General features: G+C 43.8%; 1 protein-coding gene across 7 annotated transcripts in view; it reads right to left on the bottom strand.

The window, feature by feature from the left end:
• Positions 1 to 20,709, bottom strand: part of WNK1 (WNK lysine deficient protein kinase 1) — a 182,090-nt gene that overhangs the window by 105,915 nt on the left and 55,466 nt on the right. For all 7 annotated transcript variants that reach the window (XM_039546941.1, XM_039546930.1, XM_039546936.1 and 4 more), the window contains exons 3-4: positions 5,710 to 5,930; positions 3,632 to 3,789 (exon numbers count right to left, since the gene is read on the bottom strand). In XM_039546941.1, coding sequence (XP_039402875.1) covers positions 3,632 to 3,789; positions 5,710 to 5,930 — 379 coding nt within the window. The remainder of the gene's footprint in view (positions 1 to 3,631; positions 3,790 to 5,709; positions 5,931 to 20,709) is intronic.

A 20,709-nucleotide genomic window follows, 5' to 3' on the forward strand; every position in this document is an offset into this window, starting at 1 on the left:
TGGCTCTGGCAGACTGAGCTTTAATTTATACTGGCCAGTCAGATTCCAAGGGTTTGTAGGCCTTCTAGAGTCTGCACCCGATTAAAAATTATCCATGATTAAGGCTACATTTGTCATGGACGTCATAGAATCAGTGACTTCCAGAAACCTCAGTGACATTTTCTGCTTCAGCCCCTGCTGGCTGCAGGACTGGAGCTGGCAGCCAGCAGGGTTCCAGTGATAAGCGACAGCCTCCTCAGGGCCCCCCTGCAGGTTTCCAGCAACAGGCGACCGCCTCCTCAGGTGGCCCCTCCTCAGGGTTCCAGCGACCAGGGACAGTCTTGTGGGGAGAGAACCCTGCAGCTCCCAGCTACCATGGTGGCAAGGGAAACCAGGGAGCCACAGCAACAAAATTCAGACAGATCACGGCTTCCGTGAATTTTTGTTTATTGCCCGTCACCTGTCCGTGACTTTTACTAAAAATAACCATGACAAAATCTTAGCCTTATCCATGATGAATCTGGCTGCCTGAGGTCTTTTTTTCATTCTCTTTTTTAGGGTTTAAAGAGACTGTCCATTCCCCTGAATATTTCTGATTTAAGTACAAAGAAGGGCTGCTCCTGAAGTCTAATGGGTAGCAGCAGGCTTTTCCCTTCGTGTTCTAGATTGGGACCAAAACTCCAAAGGAGATATCGTGGTTAGCTGAAATGGGGACAGGCTTTCCTGTAAAAGCTAGGACAGATGCACAGAGCCACCTTGTCATTACAGAAGATTAAAGATGGAGGAAGACCGGAAAAAGCAGAGAGCTCTCCCATGTTCCTGGTTGAGTTGATTGCTATCCAAAAACTACCTTGTGGATGAAAGAACCACAAATCTCAAAGATGAGGTTCAAAGGGAGGTTCATAAAACCTCTTCCAACTAACTGAAGGCAATGTAGAGCTAGCTAGAGGGCGAAGTTATGCCACTCAAAGTGTAACTAGAATAAGAGGTCCCCTACTGAAAAGTGCTAAAAACTCTTTATAAGACCAAAGACTTAAATCCTAAAAGAGGTAAGAGTGGGCTATTGACCGAAGATTTCTGTAGGATACTCAAGATGGGCCAGAATCCAACTTGGGCGGGAAATCCTTTGCCTTGTTTCACACAAGTTTAAAAAAAAAACCTCTAATATAAAGCAACAGAGGCATTTTTCAAAGGTACAGCATGGTTTGGGCCACCCAAATGCAAATCCCAAACTCTTACAGCAGTGTTTTGTTATGAACCAGGTAGAGACCATGGGCACCTGATTTTGCTATAGAAAAAAAATCTTGATTTAAGGGGGCCCATGACAACTCTTAGATACTGGGTGAGCATTAGTAGGTCTGCCTACCAACTCCACCTTCACCAGATAATTAGATTTAAAGAAATCCCACATCAAGCAGTTTTCTTAGGGTATGTCTACACTGGAGCTGGAGGTATAATTTCCACCTTAGGTAGACATACCCATGCTAGCTTGATCAGAGCTAGCAAAAATAGAAGCCTCAAACTCCAGTGTAGGTATACCCTTAGACCATTAATACAAGTAACAGAGGAGGAATGTGAAGCCCAATGGAAATTCATCCCACAACACTGCTGCAGTGTCTGGGACTTCAGGGTTTGGGTATCCACTGTTAAAGAGTACTGGATATTGAGTTTCTTGGTGGTTTGGTCTACAAGAGGTTGGGGGGGTGCTGCAGTACTTTCTTTGGTAACCACTCTTGGAAATGTCTTAGATAAACATAAGCAGTCTGCTGCACAGTTAGTGTCAGAGAACACATAGGGCCTTACTGACCATTGCCTCCACCCAAGACAGCAAAAAGGTCAGGACTCCCTTAGCAAGACAATACAAAAAAGCAATCCAGGTGGTTCATAACTAGAGCTACAGCCACAATGTTGCATTTAACACATGTTCCCTATATTAGCCGGTACACTTTGAGGGTGTTTATGTGCAGCCATCTCCCTTAGGAAGCAGGTCATCCTGCACTGAGCAGGTCATCCAGGAGATCTCACCCACAGGCTCACATCCAAGGCAATGTGTATCCTGGCTGGGACTAAGGGAATGCAATAGAAGTACTTTCCCCCCCATCCCCAATTTGCTACAAGACCAAGTCAATCAAACAACTCCGGTATCTCCTGCATTGCTTGATTGGCACAGTCTTGTGAGAGTGTACAAATAAATCAATCCTTCAAGTAAGGACACAAAACCCTCTTGGAGGGTAGGGGTGAGGGGATTACTGCTACATGATATTCATTAACACTTGCAGGCCAGATGACAGGCCAAATGGAAAAAAGATAAATTGGAAGTAACCTCATAAATCTTAGGTACTTCAGGTGGGAAGGCGCAACTGGGATGATATTTAATCAAAAAGATACTGCACATTATTTCTTCAGCATTTCTAGTCAATTTTGTTTTCTCACTATCCACCCATTAGATTGTGAGGTATTAGGAGCACGGACTGTATTGGTGTTTCTTCCAAAGCTAAGCACTTCATTCACAAATGCTCACCCCCATCTCTAAAGTCATACCACAAGATTAACAAGAGAACATATGGAAACTTATTGGGTTCCCACCACTAGATGAAGGAAATCATCTGTTGGCAAACCAACCAACAAGGTTCTCTACTTCCAACTGGAAGGGTCCCCCCCCGCCCCCTCCCAAAAAAAAATAATCAGTCAAGAAACAGACGTTATAGATGCCAGAAATTCCAATTCTGAGGATTACTATCACCCCCTCTTTCTTATTTTTCTGAATATTTAGCTCTGAAGACTGATTACTTATCCAGCATGCTGCAAGACAGCAGTTATCATCCTCATTAGGAGACCTTCAACTATTTCACATTATACTTAAAAAAAGCCACCACTGAAACACAAATTGAATTGGAGGTCCCATCATTCCCAACTACTCAAACTTACACTCTTGATTTGGTGCCACAGCTGGTGGCTCAAACTATTCAAATATCACCATCTGAATGTTTGTGGCAACAAAAACCTCTCTAGTCTGACCCAGTGACACGTTTACAAGCACTCCATTTGGCACCTTTGTTTCACTTCATTCTGTGAGCCAGTTACCTGCTGATAATGTAAAAGATTTCCAGTTGTCAACTATGGAAAGTGGCCCAACAGCAAAGAAGCCAAAGGCAATTTAGGATACAATAAAGTATTAACTTACAATGACTCAAAAACAAACAGATGAGGATCTGCATTGGCAATCAGTTAATCCAGAGTTCCCTAGATTTGTGACCCAAGTTTGTTTATTCCAGAGACTAAAGTTTCAAACTAACAAGGCAAAAAGCACAAAATTGTCATGAGTCAGAAAATATCCTGTGATAGTGGAGTGAATTTTACTGTGATATAGTACCTTGTTATGTAGTTTTACCTGAAAGTAGGATATCAGACTGTGTATGAAAGATCTGATTTCTAATAGCATATTAAGTCCTGTAAGTGATTTTCCTTTGAGCACTTTTCCACACACTTCTAGCATTTCCGTAGATTGGGCTAAGCAAAGTAACTTCTACATTTTCACCTAAAGATGTGTCAGCTTGTCTTTCTTACTTCTTGCATTGTATGAAGCTATCCAGCTTCCTTTGTTAGCGGTAGCACCAGCTCTCGAATCAGCAGAGAGGTATGGGAGACTTACGCTGGTCACTCGACGGTAGATCTGCGCAGCATTTTGGCACTCAGAATAAGGATATTCAGACGTGGCCATCTCAAGCATACACATCCCAAAAGCATATACATCAACGGATTCATCGTATTTCTCCTCATACATCTCGGGTGCCATGAACTCTGGGGTACCTTAAATTAAAAGAACGATTCAGACTCTAAATGTCTCAAAGCGAGCAGAGGCTGCTGGCGTTACTCACCGCAGGAGGAAGCGGACGGGCAGACCTGTGAGAGAAGAGAAAGTGGAGGCAAAAAGAAGAGGGAGGAAACCCTTAGTCACTCTGTTGCATCAATGTACCCCACGGGTGTCCCACTGCAAGGCCTTTGTAAGGAATTAGATGAGAGGGTCCATATTTTGACTGCTTTCCACATGTTACTCAACGTAAGGGCAGAAATGGGAAACTTTGGCTACAATAAAAATTGGATCAGGAGATGATCAAATTTAAGACAAATGGAGAAAAAAAGTAAAAGACTAGCAAGACTGCAAACCAAATACTAGGGAGAGTTAGACACACTTACCTTTCCTCCCTGTAAGAAAGGAGGCAATGGGGCTTGTTGCAACATACCCGTCTGCCCCCTGCTGCAAAAAAGTAGTACTGGTAAGAGCCCACAGCTAGTCTCTGACCTGTAACACTCCATTTACTTTTTGAAGTGGAACTGTTCAGAAAAAGGCCTTGCAATGAAAAACCCAGTCACTACAGATAAAGCTTCATAAGGAATGAATAAAAGTAATTTTCTGCAAAGGCCACTCACCAGAGCCCTTTTCTTCACATACTTACCTTCTCACCTGCAGTATATTTTATAGGCCTACTGCAGATACAGGCAATAGTGAGGAACATCCTACAGGCAAAAAATACTTAGAAATACAGAGAGATTGAGTTACAGGCACAGAGCGTGAGATTCAACAAGTCCCAATGTAAAGAGTTTGCAGAAGATGCACTGCCCCCTAATGCCTCAATCACAGCACGCTCTCCACAAGTGAAGAGATCACACTGTATGATCAGGGCTCCTCCAAGCCAGAGATGAAAGACTTTAAGCAGTGAATTATTTCCTGCAAGCTAACCAGATTTAAGACTGTTTGAAGATCAGTCAACCTAGCTTCCCTAATCCTTCCCCACAACCCATAATCCAGAAGTCAATTATATCCAATTAGCCATAGGCTAACAATTGTTAGCAAGAACACAGAGGGATATGATTGAAGCTCTAGGCAGAAAATTAACACATGGTGAGGACGTGTTTAAGGAAATTTTATATATTGCCATTGTATATTTTTCCACTTCTGTCAATATTTAAACACTATCCTGATCAGGAAGCAGGAAACATTTTAATAGTGATAGCATGCAAAACATCTGCAAACTTATATCAACAGTGTATTCAGGAGAACAGGTAAAGGACCATTCAGCAATATAAAAGTGTTAGCAGCACATTAAAAAGGACCATCTTGCTCCCTTGTTAGTCTAAATATAATGCACACTATCAGAACAAAAGTTGATAAAACCAATTTTCTAGGATGATCCAATGGTGCCAGTTTCAAACTAGCCCAAACTAAAATAGGGTACTCTACAATGTTAGATTGACAAACTAGCAGATTTGGGTATGTGGCTAGATGCTAAGCTAGGTATCAAGATATATTATTGATAGAAAGGGAGAGGTATGTCACCAAAACCACTATGTGCGCACTCAAACAAATTGGCAGTAAATACAATTTCAGATTTAAATCTGTTTAATATCCCATAATCCAGCTACAGTGGTTTTATCAACAGTGTTCAACTAAGCTGTGGGGGGGCAACATCATAAACCTATATTCCTAAAATGCTTCCACAGATTGTATCCAAATACTAGGAGCACAGATACCAAAACCCTGCAACAAAAGATATTTAATCAGTACAGCAGAATGAGCCCCACAATTCAGAAGCAAAACCAGTATTGCTTTTCTGAGCTCCGATCAGGTATTTTAAGATGAGTGTACTTGGACACTTGACCTTCCCAGAAGAAATTTTGCTCAAGTAAGTGGACTGGGTCTACCAGCCTCCAAAAACAAAATAGGCTTACCTATCACACTCTTGGCAAAGGAAGCTCGTTTCAGGGTTGCCAGACCCAGGTCTCCTATCTTGACTGATCCAGTGGGGCCAGTGATGAAAATGTTGTCACATTTTAGGTCCCGGTGGATAATGGGAGGAGTGCGGGTGTGCAGAAACTGCAAGCCCTTCAATATCTGACGGCACCAACTTCGTAGTACTTTGATTTTCATCACTTTAAACCTTTTCAAATACCTGAGAAAAAGAACAGAGTACAAAGGAATACAAATTTCAGGTTCATTTGTTAAGTTTTCACCATTAATTCTGCTAATGTGTAAAAACAACTAATGTACAGTACCGAATCTAGTAAGTATACTACAATTTACATGTGGCCTATTTATTACATTTAATGGACCGATTTCAGTGCACTGGATGCTTAGGAACAGTACTGTTCCACAACACAGTGTCAGCACTCCCTATTGGCTGCAGAGCTATAAGCTATGGAAGCAGCAAGCAGGTTTTTGGAGATAGGCAGGACACTGGCTCTGCAGATCCACTGATCATTCCTCTCCTTGGCAAGGGTGGACAGCAACAGCTGTGACTCAAATATATTTCATGCTGTCTTTTAGACAGCTGCATTAGTCTGGCCCTGCTGACAGAGAGACTGCAGTTCTTTAAAACTTTCAGAAGAAGAAAGACTAGTTAAAGTTCAAGAATTCATAAACAGCTAGTTCTGTCCACTACCAAACCTCAGCTTTGCCTTCTACTTTAAGTCTGCCTAGACGGCCCCAACATGGCCAGAGTCTTTAAGCAAGTTGTCCTCCATATACATATTTTTAGTGAGCCTGAGGGCTGGCTTGGCCTATCTAGTTACTTCAGCATTTTGCTGTTTAATTTTATTACCCAGGAGGTGACTACTGATGGTTCTGATGGATAAAATGGAACTCCAATTCTATAGTTGTAACAAATCACTGATTGACAAAATATGACTTCAAATGCAGATAGCTGAAGGCTTCATTTATTTTTTTAATCCTGGTTCTAAAACCCTTTATCTCCAATTATTCCTTATTAAAACTGACATCTTCCATGCTGCACCACCTGCTTAGCAAAGCTACCCTCCCCCTCAATTCATTTTTCCTCAAATATAGTGCTTAAGTAGCTAGGTCTGATCACTATCTTATATAAATATGCCTTTTCCTGGACACAGCAGAGGAAAAGAACGCTGGAGAATGTCAAATTCTGAATGAATAGAAGTTTTGTTGGGTAGTGAGTGACAGCTATGAAGTCACCACAGCAACCACTCAGCTACTGAAATATTAATCCAAGCAACTCAGCCAGGGACCTAGGGTACAGTTCAAACTTGCCTCAACTTGACTAATCAAGTTAGCTGTTCTCAAAGGTCTCAAGAGATGTAGGACAGGATTTAAATCACTTAAAACCCAACTGAAAACACCATCTGGACTCATTACAGAACTCTGGGAAGGTGGAAGAACCTTCTAGCCCAAAGGATGCACTCTACTAAATGGACAATACAGATTCAACAAATCCAAACCACCTTTCAGAGAAGACACGGCACAATCTCAAGTTTCTTGACACACTATTGCTTGTTTCGGACATGGGTTTCAAAAAAGTCTAAATACAAGAGTCAGGCCAGAGATGGAACTTTTGTTTCCAGGCTTGTTAACAGGCTTCATCTGTGTCCATTTCTATACAGATTTTTATACCAACCTCATCACCATAGTCTCTGAACACCAACCAGTAGTGCATTAAGCAATATGACTAACATCTTTCATGTATGGGTTGGTGTTCTCATCTTCTCCCTAGGAGGAGAACTGTGTGTGCAGTGTAGGGTTGTTTTTAAAAACGTACATGTGGCTGTGTGTTTATATTAGAGAAAGAAAGGTTGACAAAATGTGCTTTGCACATGCAGAGGAAGGTGGTGATGATGGTTCCCAGTTTATTCCACAGTCTTGGACCAATCCTTGAGACGGCTGTCTCCTGCACCACTCCAAGACAGTTGTCCTAATTCCTGTGACCAGCACCGAGGTCAGTACTATGTGATGCTATAAGACTGGGATTATCACGTTTACCCCAGAGCACTGCCAATGTGAGTTCTGGTTTCTGTGTATCCACTTCATTAGAAGAACTGGTCTTGATGAAATCATTTGGACCATTGCCCGCATAAGATCACAGACATTAATTCCCATTACTACAATTTCTCTGGTTCAACGAAAGCCCTTGAAATCAAGCTCCTAGTGATAATCCTGCTGTAAAACAACTCTGTAAAAGCAATCAGGAGCCAAATCCAGAGGGAAATCAGAGCACAATTTAAGGAGAGAACAAGGGCAGAGAAAAAGCAAGCCCAGGAAGAGAGAGCAAATGAAAGAGGCTCTGGTTCATATCAGCTACCACTCATGATTTTGGTTTAAATACTTTTTGCTACTGACACAGTCATTCATCTTTTTAATGCCTGTTCCAAGGGTCACATGGTAGTGGCACTCTAGTTCAGCTTTTGGGATCTCCAATTACATTCTTGATTCTCAAATATGCTGGTCTACTGCCAGCAATTCACTCCTAAAGGAGCTAGGCTCATACTATCATCCTGCATCCCTGCAGGATTGTTGTAATTTTCCAAAAACACTGTCATAAGCTACCAATCACATGTCACTTTTAAAGCTCACACAGACATTTTAAAAGGAAAAAGAAAACTTTACTCTAGTCCATTTCCAATGAAGACAATACATCTTAAAACACTGATTAGTTACCAGGCAGACAGGTACTATCCGGACAGTAATTACATTGTTTTGGACATCAGCAGCAAATCAGAACAAATGGAAAGTCAGATTTGCAAACTGTGCATTCTTAAGTATTCATTTAGAAGACCACCTGAAATGGGGGGGAAATGGTCTTAATCCCTTTTTGGTGTATAAAGAAGGACCTGAAAGGGTTATTTTCTCCTCACTGGTTGATTTTTATACTAGAAATTCAGATAGTCTAGCCTGGAAAAATGATGCCTATAGAAACTAGAGAAATATCACAAGAGATGAATGGAAGCTGAACAACTGAAAGGAGAAGGGATTTCAGTCAGAACTTGGTTTGTTTTTGTTGGCACTATCATTCCTGGAAAAAGGTCAGCTTTGTGAAAAATTGGGCAATCTCTCCTTCAACTAAAGTGTGAGTCTATGCTACACTGAGATTCCCTCAACAAGGCCAAAATGGACATTTTGAAGGTAAAACCACAACAGAAAAAGCCACACAACTGTATCAGACCTTTTCACAGCATAAAGCGAAAGAAAAGAACATCAGGTCATTGTGACACTGCACCCCATATTCTTCACAGTGATATTATAATATAATTATGACAATGTATTTTATGCAAGATAAATCATGTGAGGTATCATTGAAAAGGTTATGATTTACTGAGTATGATTATCCTATTTGTATGCATGTATCTTTTTGAATCTGAAGTTAGAAATATTAGGCATACTTTGGTTTTAGACAAAGCAAAAAAGTTTAACTACAAAAAACAGATTTTTAATGATTATAAAGGATAGCGAATAGATCAAAGGAGCTTACCTAGCAAATAAACAATGTGTGGGAGTCATAACTCAGGGCAGAAAGCAGTTGTGTATTGCTCTCCACATTGAGGGAGGGGGCAAATTTCATGAGCTTACGCTGTATAGTTCCCTGTGCAGTGCAAGAGTATAATTTTGGGTTTAGACTCCAGAGGGGGTGCCTGCCTGAGTACCTGGGAAGTCCCCTAGCTGGAGCCTTCCCATGCAGGGCCAATCACAGCATCTGCATGTAACTGCAGCTGGGTGTGTCCCTACTTGTATGTGGTCTGGGCAGATTGTCACAGTACAATGTAAAGGGAGCCCAGGCTGGTGGGTTGGGGGAGGGGGGTCAGTGATACCTCAGTTCCAGGTGGCATACAAGAGTCATTTTTTCTTCTTAACAGTTACATTGTGTTTAAAAAGAGAACCAGCAGGAAGTCTAGTCTGACATAAAAGTGCAATCCTTCCTCTGAGTTACATGAGCCCCATTCAGTTAACAGAAAAAGAGAACATGTTTTCAAAACCATGTTTAGAAACTTTATAAATGGCTCAGCCAACTAAACACTGCAGCTCTCTTTTAAAAAACAGCAACGAACATTTCAATGGCTTTAAGAAGCAGTTCTTAGATGAACATTAGTTTTGAAAAAGCCACATTAAATAGCTGTTAGGGAATTTAAATTAAACCTCAAATAGTTTTAAATCTGAATTATATTTATGCTCTTTACACGTCTCTAATCTTTCACAATGAAAACAGACCAGTTAATTTCGCTTTGTTCTCATGCATTAACAAGGAGTTGGAAACACTGCAGGTCTTGTTCAATAAACTACTTATTTAGAATTTATTTAGTAAAACTATTTATTTAGTATTTCATAGGCTTGCTTTACAAAACAAAACTAACAGACAAATTTGACTGTCCCTTTCAAATTCTACCAAAGATATGGAAACATGTTTTACTTTAGTTACAGACAACCCTGACGTTCATTAGGACTTGGACAGGAAGATTCCTTAGCAGGATTAGGGCAAAAGAGAAGTAACATGAAATTAAAGCCATATGATTCTACAAATAGTTACTCTTGCTGTATTAGTAACTTTAAAAAAAAAGATCAAAATAGGTTGTGATGACCACTTCCCCCCCCACACACACACACCCCAAAAAAGCAGATACAGCCCTACAATAAAGCAAACTTTCCCACATTCAAATAAAGGAAACGAGCAGACGGCTATGAAGTCCACTAGACAACTTGCTATAGCAACTGAATGTGGAAGACACTCAGACACTACAATCATGGGTGGCAGCATAAAGTTGTGAGACTGGTAAATCTCCGTCTTGGCTAGGGCACTACCAATTTCATGACTGTGAAAAACAAGTCATGGACTGCAAAATAAGCCCTTCCCGTCAAATCTGATCTTCCTGAAATCAGCCAGGCTGGGGAGGGACGGGACTTGTCCTTCCCCTGCACAGAAGTTATCGGAGGGAGATAAGACTCACCTCCACAGGCAGTGCAGAAATGAGGGTGTATCACCCTCACTACTTCTGCTGCAGTAGCCCCAGAGCTCGGCTCTGGGCTTCCACGGCTCTTGCTGTGGCTCAGGGCACCCGGGCCAGAGGCTGCTGCTGTCACCCACAGCTCCTGCTGCGGCCCCAAGCTACTGCTTTCCCCACACGGGTTTTGCTGGGGCTGCGGGCCATCCAGTGCGCAGGGCTGCGGGCCCCCGTAGCTCCAGACCAGCTCAGGGCTTTCCCTCCACCCCATCCCCCACCACCACAGCTCCTGCCTGGGCTCAGGATGCTCAAACTCCAGGGTTACTGCCACAGCTCCCCCTTGCGGCTCCTGCCCAGGCTCAGAGTGCTCGAGATCCAGGGCTTCCGCTCCCCCTCCCCATGGCTCCTGCCTGGACTCTGGGTGCCTGAGCTTGGGGCTACTGCCCCACTCCCTCCAGCAACTCCTGCCAGGGCTGGGGGCACCTAGGCTCCAGCTGGGACTTGGGGCTTCCTCACCCTGCAGCTCCTGCTCAAGCTCAGGGATCTGAGCTGGGGTCTGCCACCCCCCACAGCTCCAGCCCTCCCCCTGTGGTTCCTGCCCAGGTTTGGGGTTGCTGCCACCCCCACGGCACCAGCTGAGACTTGGGGTGCCCTGCCCTGGTTCCTGCACAGGCTCCAGGTTTCTGCCCCTCCTGCTGGCTCCTGCCTGAGCTTAGGGCTTCAGCCCCCATGGCTCCTCTTGGGGCTCAGGGCTCTTATTTTTCAAACTGTCCAGGGCCCCTGGGCACAGGCCCCATGGGCCCATGCATTAATCCACCACTGGCTCTGACTAGCAACTAGGAGCCCCTTGTTGGGGTGCTCCCAACAGCACTGGTGAGATCAGGCCTACCTCCAGCTCCAGGAGCCTCCTCCAGCTGCAGGAAACACTGCAGCTGCTGCCTTCACAACTGGGCTCTGAAAGCAGCACAGAAGTATGGAAATCTTGCAGCCCCCCTACAATGGCTTTGGGGCCCCGCACAATCCCCTTTGGATCAAGACTCCCATGGTTAAAACACTGAAATTTCAGATGTAAACACCCAAAAAACATTAAATTGACAATTTTAAGACCCTGTGGCTGTGAAATTGACCAAAGTGAACCATGAATTTGGTAGGGCCCTACTCATGGAGTTCAGCTTAATGACAGTCCAGACCAAAGGGTCATCAGGACTGTGGGTGGGGCAAGTCACTGTGTAAATAAATTCCTTAAACAGAAGCTACATATATGAGAAGCTTCCAATTTGCAGAAATGTTCTGCACTACTTTGGTGCTGGCTAGTTTTAATTTAATGCTGAGGGAAGGTAGCTCAGTGGTTTGAGCATTGGCCTGCTAAACCCAGGGTTGTAAGCTCAACCCTTGAAGGGGCCACTTAAGGATCTGGGGCAAAATCAGAACTTGGTCCTGCTAGTGAAGGCAGGGGGCTGGACTCGATCTTTCAGGGTCCCTTCCAGTTCTATGAGATAGGATCTGAGTCTTTCTAGTGTCACAGGTAAGGTCTTAATATGCCATAAACCTGTACTTGAGGCATGGACCGCGGGTGGAGCCCCCCTCTGGAGAGGCTAGCCCCCAGCTCTGCTCCTTCTGCCCTCACCATGGCCAGAGCCCCGAGACCCTGTGTGGCCAGAGCCGCAAGACCCCACTTTTGGCCACAGGAGCCCCAAGCCTCCCTCCCCAGCCCAGAGGAGCTCCGGGCTGGCTGAATCCCCAAGGCCTCTCCACCCCCACACCCACCCCGGCCCAGACGAGCCCCAGGCCAGCCACAGCCCAGCGCCCCCCCAGCGGAGGAGCCCCAGCTGTGTTGGCTGAAGCCCCAAGCGGACGAGCCCCGGCTAGACTGGCCAAAACCCTGAGCCAAGCCTCCCCCTGCCAGGAGGAGCCTGGGGCTGGCTGCAGCCATCTCTCCCCTCCCAGACCCAACCTGCCCACCACCCAGGGGAAAAGCATTTGTAGAAGATGCTTTTGATATGCCCCATGCATGTTATGGGGCTGCTGAGGAGGTGGTATGCGCCTCCTCAGTTGTCCTGGAACCTGCATAGAGCATAAAAAAGCAAAAACTTCACCGCCAAACCCTGCACCTCCCCTGGCCTCTTATACCTACCACCCATGACTTGAGGTAAACCAGGTCTGAGTTATCCTCCCATTAGGCAATGCGGAAGCTCAGTCCATTTAAGTTTTTAAATCTGATCCAGTGAGACGATGATTAAGATGTTTCATCTAAAAAGTTCTGTCTTTCTATCCAGAGTCAACTATGTGAGTGAACTTTCAGAGGAAAGGAGTTACACAGCCTAGGGCACAGGGTGTGGTGGCAGATAGGGTCCCACTTCAGGTACAGGTATACTTGTCCTGTTGTACTGTCCTGGACTCAGACTCATCTGATCCCCAGTGGGAACAGAAGATTAATGGGAAGACACTCATGGGCTGGACAGATTCTAGGACAGAAAGAACTGTTGTCAAACCCTGTGTAGTAAAACCCCATCAAATGATGAAAGAAAAGCCTGTAAGAGATACAAAATAGAGAGTCAGAAATATTGGCATCACTAGCAATCAGCACGGCCTACCAACTTGGAGGTGTGTAACCTGGAACAAGACAAACAAGAACTGTTCAGACTTACAGTTTAAAAAAATGTGGTGACCTTCTCTTGAGTCTGAAGATTGGAAAGATGCTAACTGACCCATTCAGCATAACAGATTATGTTTGCAACTTAAAATATCTTTACGTGTCACTGTTAACTATTTACTTGTTTTAGTATAAACATCCAACTAATAATTTTCTTCACAGTCCTTTCCTGCCTCCCACAATTCCTCAAGTGCCAAAACCCTCCCATCCATCTGTCAAAACCTCCAATTTAACAACTCAACCTAGCACTAGAACTTTATTCTGAAATCCCAATATCAAAAACGAGTAGAATGCACCAAATTCTCTCCTAACACACTTGAAACACATAGGAAGAGGCGAAGAGTCAATGGAGACACCACCAAATATGAGCCCCTGGAGGATACAGGACGGGTTGCGGAGGATTGCAAGGGACAGACCAGAGAATCGCACTGTCACCAGGAAAAGGCAGGTCTACATGATTGGGGATTCCTTACTGAAAAGAATAGACAGGCGTGTAACTAGAGCTGATCCTGAGAACAGAAGGGTGTGCTGTCTGTCGGGTGCTGAGATATGGGATGCGGACCTGAGGCTGAAAAGGATTCTAAGGGGAGCGGGAAAGAATCCGCTGATTGTCCTTAATGTGGGAACAAATGATATGGCTAGATTCTCACTGGAACGTATCAAGGGAGACTATGCCAGGCTGGGGAAGACGCTTAAGGAAATTGAGGCTCAGGTGATCTTCAGTGGGATTCTGCCTGTTCCTAGAGAAGGGCAACAAAGGTCTGACAAGATTATGGCCATCAACAGATGGCTCAGATAGTGGTGCTATACAGAGGGCTTTGGGATGTATGGCCACTGGGAAGCATTCTTGGACAGAGGACTGTTCTCTCGGGATGGACTTCACCTGAGTAAGGAGGGAAATAGACTTCTAGGATGGAGGCTGGCACAACTGATTAAGAGAGCTTTAAACCAGGAATTTGGAGGAGATGTCCAGGTAATCGGGAATTTAACATTGAGAGGGAAGAAAATCAGTACTTGGTCCTGCTAGTGAAGGCAGGGGACTGGACTCGATGACCTTTCAAGGTCCCTTCCAGTTCTAGGAGATATAAAATATAATTGGAGATATACCTAAGCAAATAAAGAAAGAAAGGATACAGCTGTGGGTAGGAGAATAGACATAAGGAGGAAGGGTAGTGTAGATACCAGTCTAATAGATACTGCTGGTAGAATGTCTGTGCCTAATCGGGTAAAGAATGTCAGTGAAGCCAAATAGCAAAAATTAAGATGATTGTACACTAATGGGAGGAGCCTAGGTAACAAAATGGAGGAACTCAAGCTACTGGTGCAGGAAGTGAAACCGGATATTATAGGGATAACAGAAACATGGTGGAATAGTAGTCATGACTGGAGTACAGGTATTTAAAGCTATGTGCGATTTAGGAAAGACAGAAATAAAGGCAAAGGTGGTGGAGTAGCATTGTATATCAATGATGAGGTTAACTGTAAAGAAACCTTTACAGCTCATCTCAATTGATCAGACTTTTCCTGTTATGCATACTTCCACCTTTTCATGTTCTCTGTATGTATAAATATCTCCTGTCTGTGTGTTCCATTCTATGCATCCGAAGAAGTGAGCTGTAGCTCACAAAAGCTCATGCTAAAATAAATTTGTTAGTCTTTAAGGTGCCACAAGTACTCCTGTTCTTTTTGTGGATACAGACTAAGATGGCTGCTACTCTGAAACCTGTAAAGAAATAAGAAGTGATGGAATGGATAAGACAGTCAGTCTGGGCAAAAATCACATTGGGAAAGAAAGCTACTAGAGCCTTCCCTGAGATAATGCTTGGGGTGTGCTACAGACCACCGGGATCCGATTTGGACATGGATAGAGACCTCTAATGTTTTAAATGAAGTAAACACTAATGGGAATTGTGTGATCAAGGGAGACTACCTTCCCAGATAGACTGGAGAACAAGTGCTAGTAATAATAATAGGGCTCAGATTTTTCTGGATGTGATAGCTGATGGATTCCTTCACCAAGTAGTTGAAGAACCAACAAGAGGGGATGCCATTTTAGATTTGGTTTTGGTGAGTAGTGAGGACCTCATAGAAGAAATGGTTGTAGGGGACAACCTTGGTTCGAGTGATCATGAGTTAATTCAGTTCAAACTAGATGGAAGGATAAACAAAAATAGATCTAGGACTAGGGTTTTTTATTTCAAAAGGGCTAACTTTAAAGAATTAAGGAAATTAGTTAGGGAAGCGGATTGGGCTGAAGAACTTGTGAATCTAAAGGCGGAGGAGGCCTGGAATTACTTCAAGTCAAAGTTGCAGAAACTATCAGAAGCCTGCATCCCAAGAAAGGGGAAAAAAATTCATAGGTAGACATTGTAGACCAAGCTGGATGAGCAAGCATCTCAGAGAGGGGATTAAGAAAAAGCAGAAAGCCTACAAGGAGTGGAAGATGGGAGGGATCAGCAAGGAAAGCTACCTTATTGAGGTCAGAACATGTAGAGATAAAGTGAGAAAGGCCAAAAGCCATGTAGAGTTGGACCTTGCAAAGGGAATTAAAACCCAATAGTAAAAGGTTCTATAGCCATATAAATAAGAAGAAAACAAAGAAAGAAGAAGTGGGACCGCTAAACACTGAGGATGGAGTGGAGGTTAAGGATAATCTAGGCATGGCCCAATATCTAAACAAATACTTTGCCTCAGTCTTTAATGAGGAGCTTAGGGATAACGGTAGGATGACAAATGGGAATGAGGATATGGAGGTGGATATTACCACATCCAAGGTAGAAGCCAAACTCGAACAGCTTAATGGGACCAAATTGGAGGGCCCAGATAATCTTCATCCAAGAATATTAAAGGAACTGGCACATGAAATTGCAAGCGCATTAGCAAGAATTTTTAATGAATCAGTACACTCAGGGGTTGTACTGTACGACTGGAGAGTTGCTAACAATAGTTCCTATTTTTAAGAAATGGAAAAAAGCGATCCGAGTAACTATAGGCCTGTTAGTTTGACATCTGTTGTATGCAAGGTCTTGGAAAAAATTTTGAAGGAGAAAGTAGTTAAGGACATTGAGGTCAATGGTAATTGGGACAAAATACAACATGGTTTTACAAAAGGTAGATCGTGCCAAACCAACCTGATCTTCTTTGAGAAGGTAACAGATTTTTTTAGACAAAGGAAACAAAGTGGATCTAATTTACCTCGATTTCAGTAAGGCATTTGATACAGTTCCACATGGGGAATTATTAGTTAAATTGGAAAAGATGGGGATCAATATGAAAATTGAAAGGTGGATAAGGAACTGGTTAAAGGGGAGACTACAATGGGTCATACTGAAAGGTGAACTGTCAGGCTGGAAGAAGGTTACTAATGGAGTTCCTCAGGGATCGGTTTTGGGACCAATCTTATTTAATCTTTTTATTACTGACCTTGGCACAAAAAGTGGGAATGTGCTAATAAAGTTTGCGGATGACACAAAGCTGGGAGGTATTGCTAACACAGAGAAGGACCGGGATATCATACAGGAAGATCTGGATGACCTTGTAAACTGGAGTAATAATAATAGGATAAAATTTAATAGTGGAAAGTGCAAGGTCATGCATTTAGGGATTAACAACAAGAATTTTGGTTATAAATTGGGGACGCATCAGTTGGAAGTAAGAGAGGAGGAGAAGGACCTCAGAGTATTGGTCGATCACAGGATGACTATGAGCCGCCAACACGACATGGCCGTGAAAAAAGCTAATGCGGTCTTAGGATGCATCAGGCAAGGTATTTCCAGTAAAGATAAGGAGGTGTTAGTACCGTTATACAAGAAACTGGTGAGACCTCATCTGAAATACTGTGTGGGGGTCTGGTCTCCCATGTTTAAGAAGGATGAATTCAAACTGGAACAGGTACAGAGAAGGGCTACTAGGATGAGCCGAGGAATGGAAAACCTGTCTTATGAAAGGAGACTGAAAGAGCTTGGCTTGTTTAGCCTAACCAAAAGAAGGCTGAGGGGAGATATGATTGCTCTTTATAAATGTATCAGAGGGATAAATATCAGGGAGGGAAGGAATTATTTAAGCTTAGTACCAACGTGGACACAAGAACAAATGGATATAAACTGGACACTAGAAAGTTTAGACTTGAAATTAGACAAAGGTTTCTAGCCATTAGAGGAGTGAAGTTCTGGAACAGCTTTCCAAGGGGAGTAGTGGGGGCTTCAAGACTAAGCTTGATAAGTTTATGGAGGGGATAGTATGATGGGATAGCCTAATTTTGGCAATTAATTCATCTTTGATTATTAGCGGGTAAATATGCCCAATGGTCTGTGATGGGATGCTAGATGGGGAGATCTGAGTGACTACAGAGAATTCTGTCCTGAGTGCTGGCTGGTGAGTCTTGCCCACATGCTCAGGGTTTAACTGATTGCCATATTTGGGGTCGGGAAGGAATTTTCCTCCAGGACAGATTGGCAGAGGCCCTGGAGGTTTTTCGCCTTCCTCTGCAGCATGGAGGATGGAGGATTCTCTGCACCTTGAGGTCTTTAAACCACGATTTGAGGACTTCAATAACTCAGACATAGGTTAGGGGTTTGTTCCAGGAGTGGGTGGGTGAGATGCTGTGGCCTGCATTGTGCAGGAGGTCAGACTAGATGATTGTAATGGTCCCTTCTGACCTTAAGTCTATCAATCTATGAAACGTGGGTGCATATCCAGAACTTTATGGAGAGACTTCAACTGCATGTCTCACAAGAAAGGCTCTGCAGAGCCATTCATTTATTAGAGACACCACTGGAATACAATGCGGAATTAAGTTTAAGTATTTTAGGAGTTCATTGTATTAAATACACAAAATGTTTATGTACTAACAAAGGGACTGTATGTAATTCCATGAGGGAGACCACAACCCTCCAGGAACTAAGAACAGTAGGGGACAGTTAAGCAAATTCACTCAGGATGTAACACCTCCTCAGAACTAGGACCTGGAGAGGGGCTTGCATATATTGGTTTAAACTAGATTATCCAGGGATCAGACAAAAAAAGGACTTTTGGTTAAACAGCCTGAGTTAAAAGGAAAAAAAAACAGGAGTACTTGTGGCACCTTAAAGACTAACAAATTTATTTTAGCATGAGCTTTCGTGAGCTGCAGCTCACTTCTTCGGTTGCATCCAAGAAGTGAGCTGCAGCTCACGAAAGCTCATGCTAAAATAAATTTGTTAGTCTTTAAGGTGCCACAAGTACTCCTGTTTTTTTTTGCGGATACAGACTAACACGGCTGCTACTCTGAAACCTGAGTTAAAAGGGACTCTTGGCTTTCCTTCTGATCCAGGAAACATAAGACCTAGGGAGCCCCAATCTTTAGGGACAGTTGGATGGTCTTTGGCCCACTGCAACTCCATAAGACTTCGGTGTTTGTTTGAGCTGAAGCTGTGATCAACTTGTGTTCAAAGGAAAAACAACTTGGGGGGGGAGGGAGAGGAGGGGCAGGGTTTGAAGGACTAATCACCACCCTGAGCCCTTCTTGGAGTGAGGGGTTGATGTCTGGTAAGCTTATTAGCATGTGTGTAGATTCTTTTACTGTTTTAAAAAAAGTGTTTTCACTGTAATGCTTTTGCCTTGAGATTGTTATGTGATTGTTCATAAAAGCAGTTTGGTAATCTAAAACTCTGGGCATGTATACTATGTACCATCTCAGTGCAGAGAAGCAAAGCAGGTCTGCTTAGGGTATGGCTACACTTGAGATTTGCAGCGCTGGTCGTACAGCTGTGTAGGGAAAGCGCTGGTGTGTGGCCACACTCACAGCTACCAGCGCTGCAGTGTGGCCACATTTGCAGCATTTGCAGCGCTGTTGGGAGTGATGCATTATGGGCAGCTATCCCAGCGTTCAAGTGGCAGCAACGTGCTTTTCAAAAGAGGGGGGTGGGGTGCAGTGTGACAGGGACCGGGGGAGAGAGAGAGAGAGGATTTTTGGAGCCGACACTGTATCAGCTCCCTGCCTTGCAAAATCAGAAATTTTTCCCGACCCCTTACTCTTAACTGCAAACAGCCTGCGGACCAGATAAGCAGCTGCTCCAACAGACTCCCTCTCTCACCCCTGCCCCCGCTGTTTCTCTCATCAAGCAAACAGTCATCCCCCCTGCCTGCCTCATTCACAGCAAGGTAGTGGGTTTATCTCATTTGATTGTTCAGTCAGTTACAGATTGATCACGGCAAACAGGAGCTGTGTTTGTTTTCTAGATAAGCAGCTCCTGGAGCCCTGAGTTCACAACAAAACAAAGAGAGGCAGCATAGCAAAACAAAGAGAGTAATTTAGTTAAAAGCATTCTGGGATATCTCCTAATACCCTGGAGGCCAATAACAGCGCTGGTGTGTGGCCACACTTTACGAGCAGCGCTGTAGCACCAGCGCTGCAATGGTTATACCCCAAGCAGACCCAGGTGTACAGCTAGCGCTGCAGCCAGGGAGTTGCAGCGCTGGATGTGCCCTGCAGGTGTGGACAGTTACTAATTGCAGCGCTGGAAAGCCTCCACCAGCACTGCAACTCTCAAGTGTAGCCATACCCGTAGACACTCTCTTATCCTGGGGAATAACACAGTGAAGGCAGGGAACTGTTCAGCCTGGAAATAGCCAGTCCAGAGGGGGAGAAATAGGTCTCCACCCATGAAAAGGGACAGCTTAGGAGTCTGGAGCTGATGCCCTTGCTGCATCACAGAGGGGAAGTAAGGTGCAACTGCCCTAAACTGTGACAGTCACCTCCAATCTTTCCAATAGGCCAAACTAGTCTACATTTATTGCTATAGATCCTTAATGTAGAGCACAGCCTTGTTTGAAGGCTGAACCACCAGGGGTGGGGAGAGGAGAAGAGACAACCCTTTCCTGAACAGTTCCTTGGCATTGCACGTGCAGAAAAACATTCATGATTGTAGAACTTCAGAGTAACAGATGCAACAAAGGATAAGCACTTCCCCTGCAAATGTAATCTAGAATTCTCAGTGGAGAAGGTATTTTTCCTGTTCTGTGTTCATTTGTGGCCATCAGTAAACCTCACAAAAACAAGCAGGTCAGGGTATTTTGACTGAATGGATTATGAACTTGTTTACAGACTGTTTCAAGCTCCTACAGGCTGCCTATTTATTCACTAGAATTCAAGTCCTGTCAGATTTAAAGGGCAATTAAATTACTCACTCTCTTTATTACCCACTCACCCCCCCTCCAAAATTATTCCAGTTCCAAATGGACAAAAACTGTGCACATGTTCAATGAACATCCAATTATGTCTACCCTAAACCCAAGGAAGTTGGAAAGCTGCACTGAAGTGGGGGGATGGCTCAGTGGTCAGAGCACTGGCCTGCTAAACCCAG

The sequence above is a fragment of the Mauremys reevesii genome, linkage group 1 (genome assembly GCF_016161935.1).
Source record: "Mauremys reevesii isolate NIE-2019 linkage group 1, ASM1616193v1, whole genome shotgun sequence".
NCBI classification, from domain to species: Eukaryota; Metazoa; Chordata; order Testudines; family Geoemydidae; genus Mauremys; species Mauremys reevesii.